The sequence below is a fragment of the Solanum verrucosum genome, unplaced genomic scaffold, assembly GCF_900185275.1.
Source record: "Solanum verrucosum unplaced genomic scaffold, falcon-dt-bn FXZP01000022.1, whole genome shotgun sequence".
NCBI classification, from domain to species: Eukaryota; Viridiplantae; Streptophyta; class Magnoliopsida; order Solanales; family Solanaceae; genus Solanum; species Solanum verrucosum.
This window is the reverse complement of record NW_026020086.1, coordinates 4,733,420-4,760,276: the sequence shown is the minus strand read 5'-3', so window position 1 is coordinate 4,760,276 and position 26,857 is coordinate 4,733,420. Positions and strand designations below refer to the sequence as shown.

At 36.6% G+C, this 26,857-nt stretch overlaps 1 protein-coding gene across 2 annotated transcripts in view; it reads right to left on the bottom strand.

The window, feature by feature from the left end:
- The window catches only part of LOC125824287 (dicer-like protein 4), a 38,595-nt gene extending 12,461 nt beyond the window's left edge, over positions 1-26,134 (bottom strand). The window contains exons 1-19 of one of the 2 annotated variants that reach the window (XM_049503632.1): positions 25,833-26,134; positions 18,631-18,808; positions 17,850-17,960; positions 16,557-16,697; positions 16,394-16,466; positions 15,276-15,316; positions 14,598-14,732; positions 14,391-14,516; positions 13,549-13,687; positions 12,114-12,210; positions 9,086-9,278; positions 8,778-8,938; positions 8,489-8,695; positions 8,070-8,332; positions 7,708-7,982; positions 7,201-7,625; positions 6,254-6,348; positions 5,064-5,269; positions 4,717-4,926 (exon numbers count right to left, since the gene is read on the bottom strand). In XM_049503632.1, the coding sequence (XP_049359589.1) occupies positions 4,717-4,926; positions 5,064-5,269; positions 6,254-6,348; positions 7,201-7,625; positions 7,708-7,982; positions 8,070-8,332; positions 8,489-8,695; positions 8,778-8,938; positions 9,086-9,278; positions 12,114-12,210; positions 13,549-13,687; positions 14,391-14,516; positions 14,598-14,732; positions 15,276-15,316; positions 16,394-16,466; positions 16,557-16,697; positions 17,850-17,960; positions 18,631-18,808; positions 25,833-25,981 (3,225 nt within the window). In that variant the 5' untranslated portion in view covers positions 25,982-26,134. Of the gene's footprint in view, positions 1-4,716; positions 4,927-5,063; positions 5,270-6,253; positions 6,349-7,200; positions 7,629-7,707; positions 7,983-8,069; positions 8,333-8,488; positions 8,696-8,777; positions 8,939-9,085; positions 9,279-12,113; positions 12,211-13,548; positions 13,688-14,390; positions 14,517-14,597; positions 14,733-15,275; positions 15,317-16,393; positions 16,467-16,556; positions 16,698-17,849; positions 17,961-18,630; positions 18,809-25,832 lie in introns of both variants that reach the window. The other variant, XM_049503631.1, reaches the window with a different exon arrangement.
- Positions 26,135-26,857: the final 723 nt, after the last annotated feature.

Below are 26,857 nucleotides of genomic sequence, written 5' to 3'. Positions count from 1 at the left end.
AGTATTTTATTACTCCCTTTCCTCATGTTAAACCACAGTTGCCTCTGATATCTAAAACTTTATTTGAGATATGCAGTTTCATCTTATATTCATGATTTCATATTTACGTTCAATCATTGATATACAAAATGCTGTCATAGTTATCACAAAAAGTAAACAGAAAGCAGAACTGTCTAACTTGAGAATCCAACAACATAGCTCATTACAAATAGAGGGAGTTATTTTAGAATGGTGAGTATGTTTTATGTTTTATGGCTTGCTCTTGAAAACATTCAGATATTTGCGAGGACATCATACTATGACAGTATGAGTAAAACATTTCTTCATGCTAGCAAAAGGAAATGTCAGCTATGGCGGAATATTAAGGAGCATCACAAACTTAGAAGGATTGTTTCAATGATGAAAAACAAAAAAGCATTCATTACCAGCTAATTAAATATTAAAAGAACGTAATGTGTTGTTGAAGTGTGTGACCATCTCATCTAAAAGTTTGAGCTGTTAGAGAGAGCACATTTTTATTATTTAATGTATTCTCAACACACCCCTTCACATGTGGGTCTGATTCCTTTTCATGGGCCAAGCACGTGGAAATTCTTTTTGATATGTGTGGTGTGAGATTCGATCACTATCAGCTTTGATGCCATGTTGAAGTGTGCGATCTTCGCATCTAAAAGCTTAAGCTGTTAGAGAGAGCACACTTTTATTATTAATTGTATTCTCAACATGTGTTAACAGCAATGTCTCTCCATCCAGCATTGAAGGCTTCTGGCAGGATAACAACGGCTTCCACACCCTTGAGGGATAAAATACTCATGTACCTTCCATGAGCATTAAATTACCTTGTTCCAAAGTACTCTGCTATCTGGTCCTTTGTCCTCCATCTTCTCACAAGATTCTTGTTGTTAGTTGAGGCTTCTTTCAGAATAACACATATCCACTCCATCACCTTTTTGCTGAGAGTTATTCTTCTCATCATGTTTCTGCTTCTCTCCACCCAGACTTCCTCGTTGGAAATCCATCTAGTGATGTCAAAAGACTTGAAACCAGCTGTAAAATAGATCCTGTTCTCCCCCATTTTTGTTGAAAGGACTGAAAAGATGAAGAAAGAAAGCTATCGCAGAAGGAGATAGCTATAGAGTCTTGGAAGAGGTTGGTGGTTCTCAGGCAACCCACCGGAAAGATTCTCTCTCCTAAAAAGTAGGAGAGAAAGAGTTTTGGGGGAATGTGCCTGAGAGCATTTTATTTCCAAATATTGTTCATGTGTATGGGGGCTAGGAGGACTAAAAGATAAAAATATCAATATGCTTTATAAGTAAATGTGTGTGGTGATTTGGGACAGAGGAATATGCTGTGTTGATAAAGTTGCTAGTGGAAAAATATGGGGGCTTTGAGGAATAAAGATATCACTATGCCTTATGAATGTGGAGGAACATTTTGAAGGGATGGGAAGAGTTCGGCATTTTTGAGTATTTCAAGGTAGGGAGTAAACTTTTGGGGGCATAAGTAGAAACAATATTTTGAGACTTGCATATCAATTTCATGTCAAAAAGAGATGACAGTCCAGAGAGTCCAGATGATACAAAATGGAGAAGTTCTTTTGGGTATGTGAGGTTTACGAGGAATTCCTAATTGAGTTGCTTCACAAACAAGGAATTCCGCAGGATAACCATGATATTTAGAGGTGGGGAGCAGGGAACAATGGGGAATTTTCTGTTAATCTTTCTATAGAAGTTTTTGGTTTAGGAGGAGATTGCATTTCCACATAATTCGATTTGGAAACCTAATGTTCCCAAAAGGTGTGTTTCTTTACTTGGCTAGCTAGCTACAAGAGGGGTGATATAGATGTTTCCCATTTCCTTCTTCATTGTTTGGTAACCTCAAGGTTATGATGGAAACCTTTGTGTTGGTTTGGATTTTGGATTGACTTGTGTGATGCCAGGCATCCCGATGGAGCTCATGTTCAGTTGGAATTATGGTAGGAGGAATTGTTGTAGGGGGAAGAGAAGACACGTGGCTTGGAATGTTTCTTCACTAGCACTTACGTAGGCCATATAGAGAGAAAGAAATAGGAGAGCTTTTGAAAGTGTAGAGATGAATCTTGCTCAACTGAGAAATAGTTTTATCCCTTATTTCCTTTTGGTGCACCCATGAAATTATTTTATGTATAGAAGATTGGGTGGTCCAATTTGTTTAATATGCTTTACATGAGCGGAGGTTCTATCGGAAACCTCTTTACCCTTACCAGGTAAGGTAAGTCTACGTACACTCCATCCTCCCAGGCCCACTTGTGGGATTTCACGGGGTATGTTGTTGTATAGAAGATTGGGTGGCATTTGTAGAAAACCATATCTTTCTGTAGGTTTTTTCTACATTTTGAATAACTTCTTGTATATGGGTGATTTTGTGCCCAGACAATAAAATATCTTATCAAAAAAGTGTGCAGGTTTCAAGAACAAGAGCATCCCTTTCCAAAGCATTAAAATGAACTGTTTAGTGACCTTTACTTTTGGTGTATCCATACTATTCCCAAGGATCCGGGGGATTATGAGGGAGATAGGTGTTTAGATTCTTTTGACAAACCCTCTATACTTTTGATGTAATTACTACAGGAGTTCACTATTGGTGTACTTCTCTGTTTATAATACTACTTAACTTTCTCAAAAAAATAAAGTGTGCAGGAGCAACAAGTTTGTTGTTCCAGACACTTAGGAAATCCCCTCTTTTACTTGGTTGAATAGGAGATCATCGAATCTTATACTCCCTTATTCCCAATTTTTTTTTTTGATAAAGGTAACATTTGTATATCAATCATCAGCTCAAAGCTGGTATCCAAAATTTACATCATATCGTCCCTCCACACATGTGTGTCGGGCATAAACAAAAGATAAAGAAAAGAAAAGAAGAAAAAATAGAAACTATCCCTAGATCCTCCTTTCATCTTTATAAGGACCCTAGAATGTCTACAATAGCCACAGGGTCATCTATATACTCTGAACTACACCAATAGCAAAAAGTGATAATGCAGTTCATTTTAATCTTGTGCAGAGGGCTGCTCTTGTTATCAAAATTCCTAGAGTTCCTTTCTTTCCATATGGTCCACCAAATAACAGCTGGGACAATTTTCCATCTACTCTTGTCTGTGCTGCCACTGCCCTCCATATTCCAGCTTTCTAGAGCCTATCCTGTTCTCCCTGGAACAGTCCAACTTATACCTCTGAAGCTAGTAAACAAATTCCACAGCTGGCCAACCACTTTACAATGTAAGAACAGATGATTAATTGTCTCTGCAACCTGCTCACAAAAACAACATCTTGGGCACATTTGTATTCCCCTCTTCATAAGATTCTCTTGTGTAAGTACAGCCTCTTTCACCACCAACCAAGTAAAAACTACCACTTTATATGGTATTTTAACCTTCCATATAAGCTTCCAAGGCAGAAAGTTAACTTGGGATCCCATCTGATTCATAATTCAATATGCAGAACTGACAGTGAATAAACCTTTATTATGACATTTCCATTTAAGAGTGTCTTCTCCATCCTTGAATCCTAAGAACTGATCAAGTGTTCCATAAAATTCAGCCAATCTTTCCACCTCCCAGTCTTGCATTAGTCTTCTGTAGGTAAGGTTCCATCCATGTTCAGACCAAACTTCATAAAGAGTCGACTCTTGTTGTTGGTTCAGGTGATGAATATCCGGGAACAAGTGTTTGAGGCTTCCATTCCCTAACCAGTTATCTTCCCAAAACCTGATCTTCCTCCCATTGTTCACATTACATTCAGTTTTTGCATAGAAATCATGCCATAAGTTTCTAATTGATCTCCACAAACTGGTTCCATATGTGGATGTCACTTCCTTAGTCTTCCAGGGTCCTTCCTTCCCATATTTGGCCTGGATCACCCTACCCCACAAAGATTGATCTTCTAAAGGAAATCTCCACAACCACTTCATGAGAAGACTTTTGTTCTGCTTTCTAAGATTTTTGATTGCCAGTCCTCCCTGCTTCTTGGATAGTAGCAGTGTCTTCCATTCGACTAGGTGAAAACCTTTATATTCCTTCTCACCGTGCCACAAAAAATTCCTTCTCAGAGCATCAATTCTTTCTTCCACCTTTGTTGGAAGGGGAAACCCTTATTCCCAATTTTATATGATAATATTTCTGTTTAGGTCCTCTCAAAATATTTAACCCCTTCCATTTTTAACCCATGAATGTATCAGATGTTTACTCCCTTTGTCCCATTCCATTTTACATTTATTGACTAGACAAATTTTCATTAGTTAATTTAACTTGTTTATTATATATATTAGTTACAATGGAGAAAATATCAAATTTATTTGATACAATGACGAATTATTTGAGGCCTCATAAATGACAAATTATTTGGGGCCTCATAGTAATCAACAGAGATGATTATTTCTTTTTCCCCATAAGCTTCAACAAAGAAATAATTCTATTTCTGCTCTTTTATTTGTTTTAGGGATGTGAGATGAGAGAGCCACACAGGCATCTGTGTTTGTGCTAAGTAATGGTTTAAATAGACACCTCAGTGAATGCACTTTCTCACATGAAATAATGTTAAACTTTGCAATAAGTCAAAAGCCATATTTTGAAACAAGAAAAAAGCAAGCCTTTTCTTATCTCAACATAAACAATGTGCTGTCACATCACTGAAGAAGTCGGTCCATATCTAGCATTTGGAGTTCAGCACCATTTACCTGTAAATTGTTTCTGATTGCTACCATGTACAGATTGGAATTGTTCACAGCGTTTGAGCGCTTTCTAGTTAACTGTCCTTCGTCAAAGGCATCGTGCAAAAGAAAAAGATGTCTCCCAACTGCAAACTTGAGAAATGCGTCACCAAGCACTTCAAGCCTTTCAAGAGAAAAGGACTCATGGCAGTTCTCTGTAGTGAGTGCTTCAAGAACCTGGTCCGGTTTCAGACAATCAATAGTAAACTAGGTATTGTATCTGGCATTATTCATAAGCTATGAACAAATGATACATGCAAACAGATGTGTTTTGATTGAGAGGACATATTACTAAGTATGGAAGAATCCCTTACATGATCTATTGCTACCTCCCTTCCCTCAGGGAAAGAAGCAGATAGACAGCCCTTCAGTTCAATAGCGACAAGTAAGCTTTCAAGGCGATGCATGATTGATGGTAACAATGATAATGAGCTCCCAATATCTTTGGAAAACCCAATTATCTTGAGCTGGCAAATTTCAGGAGGTAGTTCAACAAAGTGCTCCTCTTTATCACGCAACTCTGCGACAGGGGGCCAAAGGAGAGCGTCATTCATTGCAAAATAATACACCACCTAAGTAATTGTGTCTCAAAATAATACACACAGCAGAAAATGATCTTACTTCCGATGAGAGAATATAATCTGATATTCTGAACATGCGGTAAGTTAAATCAAAGTAGAAAACCCTTCATCTAGCCATAGATTGTCAAAATAAAGTATTTAAAACAGACGAAGTTCGTAAGATAATTATATAATCATGGACATTGTCGCCCTTGCGCTCTAACCTAGAAATGGTGCTTATCATTTTCTCATGTCATGTCTTGGAGAAGCTTAGTCCCAAGAGATTTATTAAAGTTTTAGAAGAAGACAGAGACGCTTCTCTTGGAGCTGCTCAGAACATAATTACAAGCTTAGTCCTAAATCCTTTTTGCTTTATGAATTAATTACAAGCTCCTAAAAATAAAAAGAGTTACAATTCCAAGCTCTTCTTCTCCAACTTTATTTTTATTTAAAAAATATAACTTATACTGTCTCCTTCTATTGAGTGTAATTTTATTTTTATGTTGATTTAAAATTTGTGTTGTTTGTAATTTACATGCTTGAATCTACTCCTATGTTCACAAATTTCATCTAGTAGGTAAATGAATCTCCCCAACTCATAAAAATAAATTATTTATACAATTAAGCATTATTATGGTTAAAGCTCTAAACTTGATGGGTTTGATAAGAAAGAACATTGTTAACACAAATAAACAGAAAAAGATAGAACTTTGTCAACATTCAACCGTTTAATGTCAATGATACTTGCCTTTGAGTTCTATCGTAGAATTTGTTGTTTCTTTGTTTTCATAGCAGAAGCACATTGGTTTTTGCTTCTAAAAAAATTAAAAGCTATGCTTCAACATGAATCAAAGTAACCACCCCTCCCCCCTATTGCATCACAAGTCTTTTGAGTTTTGCAATATAAACAGCTCAGTTATGCAGCTTGAACTATAAACAATTACCTGAATAGCCTTTCTTCCGTAGTAAGTTTTCCAAACAGAAGAGCTGCTTTGCTTTTATAAGTGGTTGATCAGGGTATAAAAGATGGACAGAGGAACTGTAGAAGAGATTTCACCCATTAGAAAATACATGATACACATTTTGTAGAAATGATCATATCTTCAAATAGATGCAAAATATGTTTTTCTTCACAAGAAAAAGTATTATTAAGCAAATTGCAAAGGAAGAGGACAGATATTCTCAACAAGTAACATCGGAAGATAATAAAACAAATATATCTCTAAACAAGAAGAGCATACCAGTCCCTTAGGAGGTCAGTTACTGTATCTTAAAAAATATCTGAGTTACACAAATGCAATGAAAAGAAACGTATTCTTCCCAAATTAAAGCCGGTTCTATGCTTCTTAAACAAGAACAAACATACATCAATTCCAGCAAGTTCCCAAACAAGTTACTGCTGGTATATCCCACATTAATTAATTTATTCACCTTACCAAAAAGGAAAAAGGAAGTTACATCAATAAAAGTCAACTCTGTTTATTACTCGAGACTCACAATAAGAATAAAATAGACATATAGTCACTAACCATAATACATATTGACAGGGAAAAAAAGAGAACTTCCAAATGCATGTAAGGAAATGGTTCAATTGGTTCTTCAGCAGCAATTTGTAGATGCTAATTAACCTATCAAGAACTTTTTTAACTTCCCTTCTATTTGCATCTAATTTGTAAGTTTTCTCCCTTTTTCTGACTGAGGTTGGCAATGGAGAAAATAGGGCTCATCTTCCACTTTATTAATACTTGAATTTCTAGTCTGGTTTACAGTAAAATAAGATTCTCCAGGCAGAAAAAAAGCAGTTTCACATATGTATGCAGGTAGAATCATCAAACAAACAGGGAAGCCAGTTGGTAAGCAAAGAAGAAATAAGAAAGTCATTTCTACTTACATATCATAGTAGTGTTCGACGTGGTTTTTAGAATCTTTATAAATGCTGTATGCATTTTTGTCTTTAACAACATCGGATATGAAGAAAAATGCATCCTTGCATGGAACATATACCAAACTATTGGCAACATCATGTACGCTTTTGGAACCATTGGCAAGTTGCAACTGCTCTTCGAATTTAGACATCTTATTATTGCTTGTACATACTGAAGTTCCAAAAATTGGTGATGACAAGCATCTTCTGACAAGCTCCCAGTCCACAGAGATTTTATTATGCCCAAACAAATTGACAGGAAGCAATAGGTAAAACTTAGAAGCTGAGTCGACAAAATCCTTTTTTTCCAAAGACACAAATTCTGAAATGAACTCAGAGCGGTCAAGAATGATCTTGAGGAACATTCTCTGGAATTTCTCTGCTAGTTGTATCTGCTAAAAGAAAGTAATCAAAATATTGAAGAGAGCCTTTCCGTTTAAAATAGAAGAGGGTCAAGTAGTTAAAGTGTTAAACCTCATTGTTCTCAAAACTAGTAGCTCCTGACGGAATAAGCTCTGTCTTCACAGATCTACCTCGAGCCAAGTTGAGATCAAGTTTCATTCTCTCAGCCTCTTGAGGAAGAGGTGCTTTCAGAAATAGGCCAAACTTCTTATACACCCTATCATTAGGGAAGGGAAAAAATCTTATGTAGTATGAGTTAAGGCAAACAGGATTCTCTGTCTCAGTCCATGGTTCTTTAAGGGAAGCAGGAACAATCATCTCATGGAGCTCTTCCCGTGCATCTTCGCCTGTGACATCAACATTACAATAATGACAACGAGCAAAATAACACAAAGCACATTGAAGATGTTTTTATTAGAATAGTACTCCCTAACCTTCACAGCATTCCAAGTCAGAAAAATCGGGGACCAGGTCTTCATCTTCGTCTGCTTGATCAGGCAAAAGATAATCAGTGAGTGCTCCAAGTTCATGCAAGCTCTTGCAGGCTCTTAAACAAGCATCTTTCTTAGCTGCTTCTATAGAAGATTGAGGAGCACTGACAATTTGATGCATTGCAGCGTTTGAAGGTAAAATTAATTTGCAAATAGTTCCATCTATGTCATCAAAGTAATAGAACTGCGGCTTGGGGCAGAAATACCTACAAAACAAGCAAAACGAAAAGAAAAGAGATCATGTAAAACCATGAAGATAAAGTTCCAAATGCAAAAGCCACCAATAAGAAATATAGAACAGTAAATTGTAACTACGAAAAAAGAAACATAAATATTTAGTGAAATTCAGCACAAGATTATACTCGTCGCGTGGAAGCTTGGAACAATAATGGTGAAGCAATGAAATGCTTGATGCAGAACTGATGGTTGCACCAGTCATATCTACTTTGTATATATTTTCCTGAAAATCTGCCACTGTTGTGAGAGATTTTCTGGAAGAGATTTCATCATTCATCTGAGCTTCACTTCTTGTAAAATGCTCGATTAAATCAAGCTCCCTTTGGTTACCTCTGCAAAGAGGTTTATGTCAGAGATATTGCTCTGATGAACTTGACTGGTAAGAAGGTACAGAAAACAAAACTTTAGAGATACCTATCAACCAAAAATGCATATTCAGACTTTGGCATGCGGGCACGCCCTCTAGACTGTATAAAACTGGCAACAGTTTCAGGAAGATCAAATCGTATGACAAGGCAGCATGTCTGGATATCAAGTCCTTCCTCGCCAACTTTGGTTGCAATCAATAAATTGAGCTGTCAAATTGAGCAAAGGATATGCAACCAATCTCATACTAAACTATCAGAGATAGAAACAAACATAAACTTGGAGTCACCCTCCCAGATGTCCTCTAGCTAAGAGAATTTAGCGTGCGGAGAAAAAATCTAGCAAAGAACCATTACCTCACCAGAACGAAACTTATTGAGAATGATATTTGTATTTTTTCGTGACATACTCTTCAATCCCGAGTGGACTCCTACAAGAAACCCGCACTTCCAAGAAGATAAAACTTTCAGATGCTGAAGAATATACGAAAGGGACCTTGCAGTCACGATCCTATTAACGAATATTATGCATTTCATATCTGGTTGTACCCTGAAAATAAAGAGAGGAAGAATCAACTTGCAGAATATGAAGTTGATTTGATTTCCTTAGCGACTGAATTAACAATGAAGAAGAAACATACAAACATGACAACAAACAAACTGAAACAATTTTATTGTACGTAATGGGTAAAGGTATGATATGACAGCAAAACATATGTTACTGACTTCAAACAAGATCTTATCATTTCTATTGGATAAAGGTACATTATGACGGCAAAAGATCACCACTAACCATGCTTGTTAAGAATAAAGTTTTAGGGGAAATAATATGAACAAAAGCTAAGTTTTTGAAAGATTTAGTTTCAGATGGTACCACTATAATGGACAGCAAATGCACAGAGGCTAGCTAGCTGGTTGAATGTATAAATATGAACACTTGCAGTCAATACACTAATTTCATATGTCTCCACCAGGTCCTTATTCTGGTGCTTTTTAAGAGTCATTGAGGCCAAATGCAGAGAGGTTAGCTAGCTGGTAGGCCCAAAAATATGAATAGTTGATTCAAGGCATTAATTCTATACTTCTCCATAGAGGCCCCAGTGTGGTGTTCTTTAAGGAGTCGTTTGATAGGGTGTATAAAAGTAATGCGAAATAGAGTGTATTAGTAATGATTGTATTAGTTATGCTTGCATTAATTATGCAGAGATATCTCTTATGCATTGTTTGGTTTTGTGTATTAACCAAACAATTAGGTCTTTATTTACAAAGATACCCTCCACAAATATGGTGGAAAAGATGTAAAAAGGTTTTGAGGGGAAATTAGATCTTTAACCATGCTAATGCATGCATTAAACCCCCTTGCATTACTAATACCATGGATTTCCATGTATTAGAGCCCGTTTGGATTGGCTTAAAAAAAGTAGCTTTTAAGTCAAAAATGAAAAGTCAAACTTAAATGACTTTTAAGTCAAAAAATAAAAAGTTGGGGGAGGCCTACTTTTGGTTTTTAACTTATTTTAAGTTATTTTTAACCTTGCCAAACACTTCCTAACTAAGTTATTTTTATATTTGTTAAACACTTCCAAAAGTCAAAAACTGCCTTAAAAGTAGGTTTGACCAACTTTTAAGCCAATCCAAACACCCTCTTAGTAATACACACCTCAATACACATTATACATAGGTTGAAAAAGTGTACCAAACAAGATGCTACTAATACACAAAGCTAATGTATGCATTGTTTTTTCTAATACACTCTACCAAACGACCCGTAAGTGTATTTGAGAGCAAATGCACAAGAGGCTAACTAGCTTCTCTGGTCCATTAATACATAAAATTGTACTCAAGCCATTAATTCCATATTTCTCATAATAGGCCCTACACTATGCTCTGTAAGAGCTACAATGTTAAGAATAAAATCATGTTGCAAGTAGAAAGATCTTTTGCTTCAAACATATTTTTATACATTAAAGGAATTAACAGCTACTGCCAGAGTGACTTTCTAATAATATCTGCTTTAACTGATCATCTAGTAAGCAAAACATGCTGTGATTCATTTTTACACAAAATGCAGCCTGATTGTCACAAATCGATTTAATTGATGCATCTCTTTCATACCTTAACTCTTTGAGTAGTTTTATTGAAGCAAGATGGAAATTTTGAGACTATGCTTGAAGATGGCAATCAAAAGAATATAAAGTTTTTCATCAGAAAAATATATCCCTTTTCGCTAAAGGAATATTATCTATGCTTCCATTTTTTACTGTATATTTACATGTGTAAAAAGTGAAACTGGCACGGTCCTTTTAAAGTTTTTTTCCCTGATTTCTACACTATTGCTAATTTACCAGATATTAACCTTGAATCAGCTAAAGGAGTGCATGGGTGGAATATCACTTTTAGAAGATTATTACGTGATTGGGAATTGGAAAGAGTCGTGGACTTGTTCAAGACCTTGGAATCTTTCCAAGCTTCAAAGAATCTGAGGATACGTTGTGTGGGAAATCTGGAAGTGATGGAGTCTACACTGTCAAATCTACAACTTCCAGATTACACAAAATGCACAATTTGACCGGTGGGAAATGGAAGTTCATCTGGAAGACTAAGGCCCCTTACAAAGTCTTATGTTTTTCTTGGCTTGTATCAAGAGAAGCATGTCTCACTCAAGAAAACTTAAGACAAAGGGGATTTCATCTATGCTCTAGATGTTGTATGTGTGGTGCTGCCAGAGAAAACAATAGCCATCTGTTTCTACATTGTCCTATAACTGGACAATTGTGGCGACTTTTTTTGAACTTGGTACGACTAAGATGGTCTATGCCAGCAACAAGCTGTGATTTATTGAAGTGTTGGAACTAAAATGGTGGTGCAGTGAGACAAAGGAAGTGGTGGAAACTTGTCCCAGCTTGTATATGGTGGACAATTTGGAAGGAGAGGAACTACAGAATTTTTGAAGACAAGCAACCTATGCAGAAAGTCAAGATGAATTGTATTCTTTTGTTTCTTTTTTAGTGTAAAGAAAACTACGTAGAGGAGACTGAATCACTAGTTGATATGATAGGTTCCTTGTGAAGCTGTAGTCCTAAGCATGGTTGGGTTTTTGTAATTGTAAATAGCACTATCATGGTGCAGATCTAATTCATATATATATACACACACACACACACATGTTACCAGTCTCAAAAAATAAAAAGTGAACTTTTATAGGTCATCACGTAAGTCACTGTCAATATTTAGTTCACTATATTTTATTAAAATTGGATGCAATTATCCATAAGAATACCCCTCAAAGTGAACCAGCTGTTCTCTTTCCAGCTACTTATAAATCCTGAATGAGTTATAGAGATCAGGAATAGCAAATTATTCAATTTGCTACAAAATGACTAACCCGAAGTTGGAAAGGATGCCAATTAGGCGTAAAAGCTTTTTGGAAAAGTAAGGCTCCTTCAGAACTTCCATGAGTGCCAAATCAGGATTCATACCATCTGCATGAGAAACATATGTTAGACCAGTAATACAGATGAAAACACCATATGTATACTTGGCAGCAACACAAGACATTCCTAAGAATCTCTATGTGGGCACGGATCAGTATTTAGGCCTATATTAGCAGGAATTGTCTTCAGCTTAAGCCCTTAGTCTTCATTTAAAGGATCCTAAAGCACAGCAAATATTCAAAATCAAGTGTGAACTTTCTAGAGAGAGGTAAAAATGAGGTGTAGAAAGATCACTCTGCTAGTCCAATACTAAAAGATTCATCATACTTATTCATTTTGATCAATATCAGCATCAGTCTGATATTATAATCTGTTGACTTGCCCCCTAGGCTTAGCTCTCTGTGGTGGGGTGTTTTTGCTAGGTGAGATAATGAGACTAGATCTCTGTGGTGGGGTGTTCTTGCTAGGTGAGATAATGAGACTAGCTCTCTGTGGTGGGGTGATCTTGCTAGGTGAGATAATGAGACTAGCTCTCTGTGGTGGGGTGATCTTGCTAGGTGAGATAATGCGACTTTATTTAGGCCTCTTTTCAGCATATTCCATTGTAAATGAGCCATGTAGATTGTAAGGCTTCTATATAATGTTTGTATAGGCCCTTGGGCAGATCCATCCTTTGTAATCTTGCATTTGAGATATCATAGGAAAGGGATCTTGCCTCTCATATCTTGTGTTCCCTTTACTTGCATCATTATCTTTGTGTGTGTGAATTTATATCAAGAACTCCTTATACTGTTGTGTGTGTTAGGACAGAAGCTTTGAGTAGCACATCGGCTATTGTCACACTCTGCATAGTATTGCCATTTCCCCCTGACAAAACACACTTCATTTTTGGCAAAATCCACGACAAACACCTAGGTGCACTTTCCACTGCATCTAACCTCAATATTTCCACCCGCAATGTCTACATTCCATTCTACAGTCCCTATACACTGCTAAAAGATCCATGTAAATCTGGATTGATGTAAATTTCATTTACTCATTTTAGGTGGACTAGTCCTCCCCCCTATATGCTTCTTTGTCATCGGTGGAATGTGTTGTGCTGTCAAAGAGCATGAAAGGATAAGAATCCAAATTTAGCTTTTGGAGAAGGAACACCCTGCTCAAGCCGTGAAATGCCTTAAATTGATTCACAAGTCCAAATCAAATATCTTGATCTCTAACAAGTCAGATGATATGATCAGAGCCTTCTAATTTCATTTCTAGAACCAAATAATCCATGATCAGGCCAGTAAATCTTATCCAAACTGGAACTCATAAGAATCATTGTAATGATTGTAAGAACACAAATAGCTACAAAACAGGAAAGCGCGATAGAATAAAACATACCTTTAGCACAACCAGAAGTAAAGACTGTGTCAACCTGACTCAGATATTTGTCACACAAAGAGTCATCGTTAGCATTAACTTCAGCTTCCACCATTTGATGGCGCTCATGGTGATCCCCCTTTAAAAGAATGCAACTAGCCTTCACCAAAACAAGGATGGAACTCAGAATTTAATTTTCCAACTGTAAATCTTAAAGGTTAGAAAAAGATAAATCGCGATTTCTTCCCTGTGAATTAGAAGTGTTCAAATTATGCTTATCATGACTAAGGAACCCAACAAGATTCTAGATTTTCATGCAGTGTCATATTCTACTGAAATTAATGACTCTTTAAGATCGAGAAAAGCTGTAATATCATAACTAGGGCAATGCATGTGGGCTCTCCAGCTGAAATGCTTAATAAATATACACAAAAAGTACGCATGCATATACAAAAAACTGAAGGGTCTACACCTATCTGCCAAGAATTCTATGTCAGGTCAAGAGAATCTATAAAGTGCACAAACTCGCAGCACTAACTTGTTTCTGAAACTTCTCAAACCTGTCTGCATACTCTTATTTTAGTTTTGCAGAGTGCCGAGGAGTCTGGTCAAGTGTTGAGACTATAGCATGTGTTTGAAATTGCACTTAAGTCAAAAGACCATTTATACTGATTGCCTGTTGGGGGTATGGCAACGTGGGCCAGGTCTTCCCCTGCTCCTTTTTTACCAAACATAGTTGGGAACATGTGTAAAATTCGAGCTCAATAAAGTTTCTCATTCTATCTTTAAAACTCAAGAAATATGAAAGATCAGGGCTTGCGAAATGGGTCTTGGGGGATAAACAACAAGAAGTGCGACAAAACCTGTAACGCCCCCAAAACACCTAGGTTTTCCAGAGAAAAAATTAGATGTCCATGCAGTCTCTTGAGCATCTTTTTCGTGTTCCTGAGAGTGCTGTCAACTGCTTTCTTGTGAAGCTCCTTTACACACTGTCAAATCATGAATACACCAGAGAGTATTTAGTCAAAAACTATTAGAAATAGCCATCTTAATTTCTGACCAGATAATACCTGGTTCTTTATCTCTTCAAGCTTCTGAGAATAAGCCTTCGTAAGATATGAGGAGCCAGGACCATAGTGGTACACATTCACCTTGGGTGATGCAACAAACTGTTCCAATTCGTCCTTGTCTTCAACAGAATACACCTGTGGTTATATATAGACGAGAAATTAAACTATACAACTGTTAATGTTCCTCCTTCCCTCTACCCTCCCCCTTCTGCAACACAAAACGGGAAGAAGTCCAAAGCAGTGTAGGTAAGACCTTGAGATAGTAGCACTAGTTGGACTTGGGCAACCAAGAAGGAGAAATATGGTGAAGATGAAACCAGTATAGGCATGAACAAAGGATGGCAGCTAAGCCCAGCCAGGCCAAGTAGGTAAATGCTGCCAGGCTTGGCAGCCGTACTTTGTTACCTAACAATAAAATACCCACAACGAGAGACCTAGGATAAAAAATGATAGCTACGGAAATTGGAATCAAATCTTAAGACAGTTCTTACCAAATCCTAGAACTAATAAACTTATGACAGAAATTCATCCTTCACAAGCAACTTCTATTGGACTTCATTTGTTACCACAATAATGATGTGAGGCAACTCTGATATTTATGGTTATCTTTCTTTCATAAGAAAAAGTAAAATTATTTGATTGATCATAAAAAATAGTTTCTGTATATAATAGTAGCACCTTAGAACGGAGTAAGGTCTCAAGGCCTTCAACAGTAGCACCTGCAATGGTAAAAATATAACATAATGACTGAGAGCTGAGGAGTGTCCAAACAACAAAAGTAGCTTAAAGGATAGATATACCAGTTACGCCTGGCAGAATGAACAGTATTGAGAGCAAAGATCAGATAGCAAGAACTATCAATCCGTTACCACAATTGATCAATGCATGTCATGGAAAGCAGGGTTTCATTCCACAAAACCCAGATATCAGGTGAGTTTTTTTCACAAGTCAGAAAATCAGAAAACTTGCACTTATTTTCAAACTTATTTTCTGATAATACCTCCTTCAACTTCTGTTGATCCCATTTTTAAATAGAATTCATACAAGTCATGACTTTCTCCAAACAGAAATCATTTACGTATATGCATATTGTCATGTGTAAGGGGGTAAAATTTTAACTATCTGCAGATGAGAGACATAGAGACAGTTTTCAGTCATACAAGGTTAAAATTAGACAGCCACAATGAACTACAGCTTATCTGTCAATGATGAACAGCAAAGCAGTCCCCAATTTGTACTTCCAAAATCAATGAGTTAAAGGTAACATCTAAAAGAGATACTTCGAGATTCCTTGAAAAGAAAAGATCAGGTTAATATTGTAAGTCCGAAGTACAGCCAAAATGGAGTAGAGATCCTGCTGGTACCATACATCACAACCATATGTTACTGATTAACATAGACTGCCTCCCAATTTATTGTCAGCATACAGTTTTCAGTGTCTATTTGATCAATTTTACATGGAAAAGAGATGTAGATGCATTCATCACTCCAAAGTAATAGTTAAAAATCTCACAAGTTGGAAAAACTTTTTCATTTGGAGTGTAAACAATTGTCGAAAAAATTGACTCCTGAAAAACCAAAAAAAGAGAAATGAATCTAGGAGAAATGGTTTTCTGGAATCTGGATGACATCCACACATAATTTTGCCGAAAATTATTATGTAAACTTATTTGTCAAATTTCAAACACAAGGCAACATACAAATTACTCATGACCTATAAGCTGAATGGATCCAGCTAGTTAGAGAAAATTAGGACATCTTATTACTGCATGAATTCATTGGCACAATAATATTACCTTTCCCTGATATTGGAGATGCAGTCATGCCAAATATACGGGGCCGTTTTACTACATCAGGTTTGTAAAATATCTGTCCAAGAATAATACACATGAATAACTAGGCTACTATATACAAAACGAAGCATGTTTGCCAGCGTATAACACCAGAGCAGTTAATTACCTTCATAATCTCCGCATAAGGATGATCGCTCTCAACTTGTGCATAATGACACTCATCAAATATCAGAAGAGCAATAAATTCAATCCTGATATAGCAGTGGGAAAGATTATGTAGCAGTATTTGAGGGGTCATAACAAGGACCTGAACAAACAACATGCAAATTTGTTGGTCAAAACGTTCAGAAAGTGGCAAACAAAGATATAGTATAATAGTCAGCCATTCAGCAATATTCACACTCATCCACAGTCCAAAAAAGAAAGGACCTAAGATGATAAGACAACAATATATAACACATGGTTCAATCACTCTATCTTGGTTCCCAAGGTTGTCACTCCATCTTTCCAACTGCTAGGTCACCCACTTGGGCAGCTACACTTCGTATTTCTTCAGAAGATTTAAGTGGAATAGCATATACTCATAGCCATTGAAACTTGGAAAAGAAAGACTGATGCAGTCCAATTTCGGAATGAGAAAACAGCCAACAATAGATTTTTTGGGAATAGTAGGACCTTATAAGAAATTCTGGAAAAATATTCCAATTGGAGAATTTTGACCTAGAAGGAGATAAAAAAGTTCAAAAGCTTTTTTTTGTGGTTGGAGGACTGACAGGTAAACGTTCAGAATTAAAGGCATTATGAAACTGTGGCACTCCTCTGCCAATGTTTTAATCAAAAAGTGATTGACCATGGGAAGCCACTAATATAGTAATACCTTAGAACAAAGCATAAAATCTCTTGATCCTACAAAGGGTAGACACAAAATATATATTCCCATTCTCTCACTATCAAGCAAACATCTGAGATTTGTCACTTCATAAGATCATTTCCTCGCGTTCAAAATCTCAATTTAGATGAAGATATTCCAAACTGTGCAGTAAGTTGCAAACCTTAATCAATTAATTATTTAGGAGGCAAAGAAAAGATACAAGAATTACTTATATAATCCAATCCAGATGTTGTGATTAACACAGGAAGAGAGAAAAGTAGATAGGAAATATTCCTTTCGTTAAGGAAAGTAAGAGTATTTATTACTGCAAGAGTTAGATCAGCACAAAGATAGTGTCTTATTGCAGGTTTGTACAAATATTCCAAGTATATGGGAGATAATTTAGTGAACATCAGTTATTCGGCTTTTTTTGTCACCCTTACATCAGTTACTCAAATTTCAATTATTAATTGCACTAAAATCTCTACTAGGGAGTTCGTATATCAAGAATTCCTAAGCTTCTGCCTCAAACAAATAACACTGATGGGATAATGTATATCATTAACAAAAAAGATCCTGCAGACTTACCTCATACTGTTCCATTTCTTTCTCCCAGTCTTGGTGGCTCTTCAAATGCTTTGATTTGCCGCAGTATGTCCCAACTTTGAAGTCAATAGACTCCTCTATGACCTTGGCTTGCTTTTCCAATTTCAGAAGCACATGAAAAAGCAAATAACCTTTAGGCCAATATATTATGAAGTTGCAGATACACTTTTAAATTCCCCACCCTGCCCCAACAAAGAAAAATACACACAGAAAAACAGAATGAGTTTAATAGGAATACAATTTCAATGAAGAGAAAATTAGTTAGACATAACATATGACATTCTAAATCGAAGAGTGCTTTCTGGTTCTCTGAGGTGCAAAACTGTAGGCCTTTTTCATGCCAATCACTTGACCAGTTTTCAGCAAAATCAGAAATATCCATGCATGTAATTAAATTAATTTTGACTAGCCTGAAACACCCTAGTGTTTATATATATGTGAAAAATATTGATTACATACTAGCCACAAATCAATAATAATTTCTATCAGAAAATATGATAAACAAAAGGAGCGACATTTGGACAAAAGGAGCGATGACATCCGAACAGTAGACGAAAGATATGTGATGCCATTGAAGCAACAGCAAGCGCAATGATATGGACGTGGTCATCCAAAAGGAAACACTTATGCTTAAAGCTCTCAAATACAGCCTCAATAGTAGGGAAGATATTTGATATTCAGCCATTTGATTTAATGTATAGTAGTTCACATCCTTGATATCAAAAAATTTAAAAAGTTAAGAAAAAAAAAGAAAGAAGAAAACCTGTTGCACCAATGCCACAGTGGGAGCAAGAAACACACAAATGCTCTTCTGGGGTTTCTTTATTAAGTGCCCCATCTCATAGATAAGCAAAACGGCAATATGGGTTTTCCCACAGCCCGTTCCCAGATATACAACAACATTCTCCTCTAATGCTTTTTTACAAAGATCCATCTGATACCTGATAAGAAATAAAATCAGTAAAATCATATTATAAAATCATCAAAGGCGCCTATTTTTTTGTTTATGCCATATTTGCACATCATTTTTCAGCTAAATAATGTAGTTAAATTCTGAAATCGTATGATAATTTACAAAGATTTTCAGGTGTTTGAAAGTTCAAATGCTTTATTGTAACAACACCTTAACAAGTACTAAAGAAGGTACTAGGAGAGTACCAGAGGAACAAGTTCTTTCAACTAAATATTGAAGCAATACATCAGATCAAATAGTGAAACAAAATCAGTTACAACATTTTTCTTTGACCACAAATAGAAACTACTCAACACCAAGCGTTTACATGAGAAATGTGTTCCTTTTTTCTCTAACCAATTCCAGAAAGCACGACTAGACACTGCCATCCCAGTAGAATCTGCTTCACAAAAAATTGTACCAGCTATTTAAGGCCTGTTTTATGCTTCCTAGCATGACAAATTGATTTCCAAAACTTCCCAGAAACAAAAAATCAACTCTGCCTGATGAAAATGCAACAGAGCAGCAAGTGATCAACTGATTCAGCCACTTCTTCACATAAATACATTTACTGCAAATGACAAAACCATTTCTCTATAGGTTTTCATGAGTGAGACAGGCACCATGAGTTGCAGTCCAGGTGAAGCAAGCCACTGTGAGGGTGTAATAGTCTTCAAAATATTCCGTCATGGCAAATTTTCATAGTTCCCTCCCATTTTCAGCAAAACAAAATTGTAGCATGCAAATGCTTTAACCTTCCAATGTAAAGAATCTTCTATCTGTTGATCATTGAGACTTCTTCTCAATATAAGATCCATACACCAGAATTTTCATAGTTCCCTCCCATTTTCAGCAAAAAAAATTGTAGCATGCCCTGACAGAAAATGCTTTTAACCTTCCAAAGTAAAGAATCTTCTATCTGTTGATCATTGAAACTTCTTCTCAATATAAGATCCATACACCAGAAGACTAGTAGACAACTATAGTGCAATTCTTGTTGATGGTAATTATATAATGTATATAAGTCAGGGATTTTCTCAAATAGAAGAGTATCATCAGACCACTTCTCAGCCAACATTTTAACTCTCTTGCCATTTCAAACGTTTAACTTAACATTATCAAAGTGTAACAACCCAACCCCCTTTTATTTTTCATAAACTAATATTGTTCTATTCCTCAGCATTTTAATAAAGAGTAGTTAAACTAAAAGAAGAAGAATAAAACTGATTTACAGGGCTCATAATAAATAATAAATCTACCAGATCATCTACTTCCTCTATACATTGATCTTTGCACCAAAAATAAAAAGATACAATGCAATTCCATTTCACTCAGTACAGAATTGAATCTATCTTCAAAACTTCTTCCACTCCTTTCCTTCCACACTGTCCACCGGATGCAAGCAGGTATCACCCTCCACCATTTCTTCTGACTCTTGCTCCCACCACTTTTAATCCAGCAACTCAGTTGGTCTGCGGTATGTTCTGGCATGGTCCACTTGACTTCAGTGAGGCTGATAAAACGGCCTACAGTTGAGATGTAGATTTACAGTGGAGGGACATGTGACTGTTTGTTTCCTCTACTTCATTACACAAAAAAACACCTAGGGAGTACAGGCATTCCCTTTCTCTTGAAAGCTTCTATTGTCAAACAAGCCTTCCCGACCACCAACCAAGAGAAGCATTTCACTTTTGTTGGTGCTACTGCTATACTTACCGAAACATACTTTCATAAAGTTGAACTTCCTCCAGCTTCTCCACCATTTCCTCTCTTGTATATTCTGTTGACGGAAAAGACACCATTTTCACTATGTATCCACTTTATTGTGTCAGGGACAGTTGAAATACATGTGAAGACTTCAATTTCCTTCAATGGTTTTGCCACTCTCACCGCCTCCCAATCATTCAAATACCTCCTAAAGAAAAAGTTGCAATCCTGGGATGTCCAACAGTCCTTACAGTAGCATTTGGATGGTACACGGGGAGAATAGATCAGGATAGGATTCTCTAAAAAGGATTTGATCAATCCAGACATCTCTCCAGAACCTGATTATTGCACCATTCCCACTTTAAATGGGGCGTCCTCTTCCCGCTTATGCCATAATGCTCTTAAAGATCACCAAACCACAGCTCCATATTTGTTCACCACGGTTCAGTCTGCCCATATTCGCATTGAATTACCTCTCCACAGTGAGAAGTATTCACCATTATACCTCCATAACCACTTTATCAGCAAGTTATAATTGTGTAACCTCAGATTTCTGATGCCAAGCCCCCCAACTTCTTGCTCAGCTGGACAGTTTTCCAGTTTACCAAGTTATACCCCTTACACTCTTTGTTGACTGGCAACAAGAAGTCCCTTTTCAATTTTTCAAGCCTTTTGTCCACCTTAGAAGGTATTGGAAAAAGAGGCATCATATAAGTTGGTAGAGAATCTAGTACTCTGTTGATTAAAATGATCTTCCCCCAATGGACAAGTATTGTGCCTTCCATTTAGCTAGTTTTTTCTCTGTCTTCTCCAAAATGTCATCATATTTCTACTGCTTTATGTTTATTACCCAAAGGCATACAACTCAACCCTCTTTTGAAATATTTGAGTGCCATTTCATGATTTAAGACAACCTATAGGTTCATATAATGTTTTTGGACTTATTGGCATGTTTGGATTGGGAACCGAGAGGCTCGGAGGTGTTTCTGCACCAGTTAGGGTCAATTAATTGTAGATTTTTCTGTTGTTGATGCCTTCCTCTATCACGATCGTGGAACGAAAAGGTTCATCACAAAAATAAGGTCATAGAGTGCAAGTGTGAAGGTTGAGGGTCAGGTCAACTCCTGTCGAGCTCTCTACACGACCACGTTGCAAGCCTGAACTTGACTGTATCGCAAAAGCGAGCCAAGGGATGTGAACGTAATAGAGGACTTGTAGCAGACTAAAAGTTGCTATGAGACTTCAGCATCGTTTTTAACAAGGAATTTGGGATTTTGAGTAAGAGGTTCTCGGTCTTGGATTATAGAGATTCAGAGTTTCAACTTTCAACCTCATATTCGAGGTATTGATTCCTTATATTGGACCCATGATTAGTTGTGATTTTCATAGAACTTGAACCACGAAAACATGTGATTTGAGATATCAAATTGGGGATTATGGCCTAAGCCCTAAAAGGATGCATTTGGACTTTTGACCGACCAGTTGCTATCAAAATATGATTTTGATTATAAAATGGGATTCCATAGCTAATGGGTAACGTGTACATGTAATTTATTTTGCTATTTAAATTGTTGATGTGAGGAAGAATTTTGAATTGACCTTGACCCCAAAGTGTCTTCAAATCATGGGATTAGTTCTCCTCGGCTAATTTGGACCCATTATTTGTGATTTTAAATAGATTGAGGACAGGAGATTGTCTGAGAGGACTTCAGATATTCATGTCAAGGGAAATTCGCCATTTTCGAAGCAAGTGAGAGTTTAACTCTTAGCTTGCTTGATTTTCCTTAAAGCATGATGTATGGTGTGTTTATTTGCATTCAAACTGCCTTGTTCATGTGTGTGGACGAGCATGAGCTATGTTTGTGTAGTTGGCAAGTTGAGCTTGAGTGAGGAATAACTCATAGCACCACAACAGCTTTAGCAGTCAATCAACCTGTAGTCACATCATGTCTACTGTCACTACATACATTCATGATTTCAGTTTGTTCTACACATGTATTGCCGTGTTATTGTGTATGTATGCACTACAGGCGATTTCTAGGGACTTGCCTCAGGGAGTCAGGGGTAGGCTGGGAAAGCAAGTCGATAATCTTGTTGGTCCTTTAGACTCGCTGCTCGCGGTTACTACATGTGTGCAGGTCAACAGGGGTGATTTAGTTATAGAGCAGTGATTCCAATTTGATTCAGTCTTGTCCAATAGAGTTGAGCCACTACTAGACCGTGGAGGCAACTTCTCCTATTAGCAAACTATAGTACTTTATTAATTTCAAGTTATGTCTCGTATTTTGTACTCATATTTAATAGCTCCATAACTTAAGTCCTTTTAGTGGGTTTATGGAATATTGGCCAGATATTCCGCTATACCTTCCTATCTAGTATATTATGTTTCCATAGGTTTATATATGTTTATTAATTTAGGCTTTGGAGCTAACTCACACCCCAAAAGCTAGTTCATGAGGGGAGAATTGCCCAAATCCATATAAGGAGTCCATAATTGCCTCATCCCACCGACGTGAGACTTAACAATATCAAATAGTTACGATTCTGCCATATATGTCTTTTTCATTCCGTAGACGCTTATGACCTCCTCATCTACGTCTTGCAGCCTTCTGCATTACAACCTTTACCACAGCGACGCTATCCATAGATTAAATTATTTTGTGGATTGGATTTCACTTGATTGTCTATGGTTCCATTGCATGTGCTTGGGGTAGAAGTTTTGTATAAATGTATAGTCATGCTATTAAATATTTTTATTTCTAAGAGGTGGAATAGAATAACCTCGTTAAAGGATAATGATCATACGTTTGTAATGCATTGTACGCCCCATAATAAGTCTCCTCCTTCTACTCTTTCCCAGAAGTCGATGACTATTCACAGCTATTACCTTGACACCAAAGAAGAGTTCAACCCAATGCTTTATTTCTATCCTACTAGATCCTTACTAATATATTGATTTTCCCATAACTAAATACTTTTGCCTATAAATATTGCATATTTGATTCCATCCATACATCTATTTTCTTTCCTATGAATTATAATCTCAATAAAAACGCCAGCTCTTATTGTTCATATATTTTTTGAAACTGGTAACATTTGTATTTCATATAGTACTTAGGTAGTACTAAAAAACCATATTTACAAAAGCAAAAAGGGAGTATAATCTATCCAAAAACTGAACCAAATCTAAATGGATCCTAAAACATCTATGATTGACTCAGTTTCATTGGAGTAGACATTTGTACACCAAAAGCAGAACAACAAAATACACTTAAGCTTTACTTCCTGCAGGTTGTTGTTCCTATTCTCAAAACATCTCTCGTTTCTCTCCCTCCATATAGTCCACCGAATATTAGCAGGGATCATCCTCCATCTTTCTCTGTTTGTAGCCCCAACTCCAGCCATCTCCCAACTGAATAGAGTCTCATCAATCTTGCTAGGCATACACCAAGATATGCCTCGGAGATTAAGGAAAATCTGTCACAGCTGCTCAGTAAAGTTGCAATGTAAGAAGAGATGTCTCACTGTCTCATTAGCCTTACCACATAAGGAACATCTGTTGCATAGAGAGATTCCTCTCTTGGCCAACAACAACAACAACAACAACATACCCAGTGAAATCCCACTAGGTGGGGTCTGGGGAGGGTAGAGTGTACGCAGACCTTGCCACTACCTCGTAGAGGTAGAGAGGCTGTTTCCGAGAGACCCTCTTGGCCACATTATCCAATGTCAAAACTTGTTCATATATTATGACATGAATATACCATATCAATTCGTTATGTATGGATGGTGAGATTTTATTTACACGGGTATGGACGTATTGGTTCACGTAGAATACCAAAGGAGTTATTCATAGTCAAGCAAGTTCAATAATACCATTGTCATTGTTACAGATGTACAGGGTCGAGTAAGTAGTTTCTTGGTCCTCTTGCTACTTTTAGATTCAAAGGTACGAGAAAAGGATCATTGTTTGCTGCTCAAACCACAGCAACAAACGTTATCGGTATCGTAGTGGATCAAGGTATGCAACGAGCAAAAGTCACGGTAAAAGGTCCTAGTATTAGAAGAAATGCAATATTACAAGCTATTCGCTGAAGTGGTTTACTATTAACTTTCATACGGGATGTGACTCCCATGCCACATAATGGTTGTTTACCTCCAAAAAAAGTAGATGTGTGTAGAACTGAACATTGAAGAAATCCCAAGAGAAATAAAAGATTTGATGATCTAATCAAATAATAGTACTGCGGTTCAAGAGAAAGTATAGTATCTATTCAATAGTATTGTTTCATCTTCTCTTCAATATCAACATGTTTAGATTAGAGGTTTTCCTAATGGATAGTGGCTCATTGGGTGCCATTTCGTGTCTTGAATCATAATTTGGGTCGTGACACAAGATTTTTTCTTTTAGTTTCGCGAGAAAGGTAATTGCATCATAACGTTAGCACTAATGAAGTGCTGGAGTAATTACAAGCATGCACAAAACCAAAAGAAAAATCAATTTCTAATCTTAAATGGATTCTAAAAGGCTAAGTATTTTTTATGACAGAAAAATTCATCTAGCGTCAACTCTTAGAAGTACGGGAATAATAGATCTGCATCTCTACCCTTCTCAACTTAATGTCAGGCTTAGTTCGCATGGCACAGGGCCCGAACCTATGTCCTAAGTCTTAGAACTAACTGCAAAACTCATCTAGTGTGTAATACTTAGAACTAACAGCAACACTTGGAACTCAGGGATAATAGACCCTCCCTACGCTTCTCAACTTAAAAATTTAAAACTTTTGTTTCAGAGCTGTAGCTTCAATGCATAATAAGGTGATCCTACATAGTTGAGCCTTAAAAAAATAAATACAGGTCAGGCAGGGAACTTATAGTGCTCCAATAATTCAATCATGGAGGACTACTAGTGCTTCGTGTGAAATATAAAGAATGAATTTGAATCTAAAGCCAAAAATAAAGGATCATTTCGATCTTTCTCTCTGTCTTTCTGTGAATTTCTCATAAACAGCAGCACAACTCAATTTTTATTTATTTTTTGAAAAATGTGGGTAGGGGAAGGGAAACCAGAGGAGGGATTTCCAATTTACAATGTAGGGAATCCAACCCTCCCCCAACAAGTAGGCCAACCAACTAAGTTACTAACATTCTCGGCATAACTCAATTCAATGTGTGTATACATACACATATAATTGACAAAAATATATACTTCTATCTATCAATTTCGCACACACAAGGACAAGGTAGAACAGAGCACTCATACTCCATAATCCACATTTTTAGGAGAGAAACTCAAAAGAACTTACTTTCTAGCGATTTTTCTGGGATCTTTCTCAACTGAAACAGAGGAATGTTCGTCGTCATTGATTGACAGTACGGAAAGCTGGTTTGTGATCAGTGAAGGTTCAGCACTCGGTGAACTAGTGGTGCCATTCTCAAGTCCGCCGTTTCCCATGATGGCGGTGCAGAGTTGATCGGTGGTGGAGGAAGGACCGGCAGCAGAAAAAGGGGTTGATTGACTTCCAGTTGACTGAGCAGAAGACGAAAAGAGAAATTCTTACTTAGAGCAGTGGGTTTTCTCAGGTGCACCTTTTGAAAAAATGCTGACCCATGTTCAATCATGTATCAGCATCCCATTGTCATTTCTTACCAAACTCCCTAATTTTATATCTTTACTCTCTTTTTTTATATATATTTTTATATTATATAAAATAAAAAAAATTCTCGTTGCAAGAGGGGAAGGTATTATTTGCTAGATTTCGTCACTACGGAGACTTGATTCGATATTTGTGGTTGTTATAGGTTAGGACTTATATAATGTTATTCTATTTCTATATATAGGTATGCCATAATGATAAGGAAACTCTCTCGTTATAGGTAGTTGCTGTTTGTGAGAAGTGTCTAGTTTCATATACCATCGGGTCGAACTTTAACTATGTTGTATTGTTATAGAATTGGAGACTTTCAATGTGAATGCGCTAGTGCTCCTTTGATTTGAAGACAAGTTATGTTGAGTTTATCTAGTGATTAGCATATTTGGAATTAATTATCATGGTATTATTTTTTTGTTGTTTAGTTTATTGTATTAAAATAACATGCATGTATAATTTCAAAGAATAAGTTGTTTGTTTATAAAAAATAAAATAATTACGAAGGACCTCATCGACATTTTTCTCGTTTTCATTGTTTTATTCTTAAATGACTAATTCCACAATTATCTTATTACTAATTATTAATCCTGATATAACTTATTTTAAGATTAAGGAGTAACTAAATAAGTAATACAACGTAATTAAAAATTTATTCCGCAACTATCTACGTTTGTCCAACT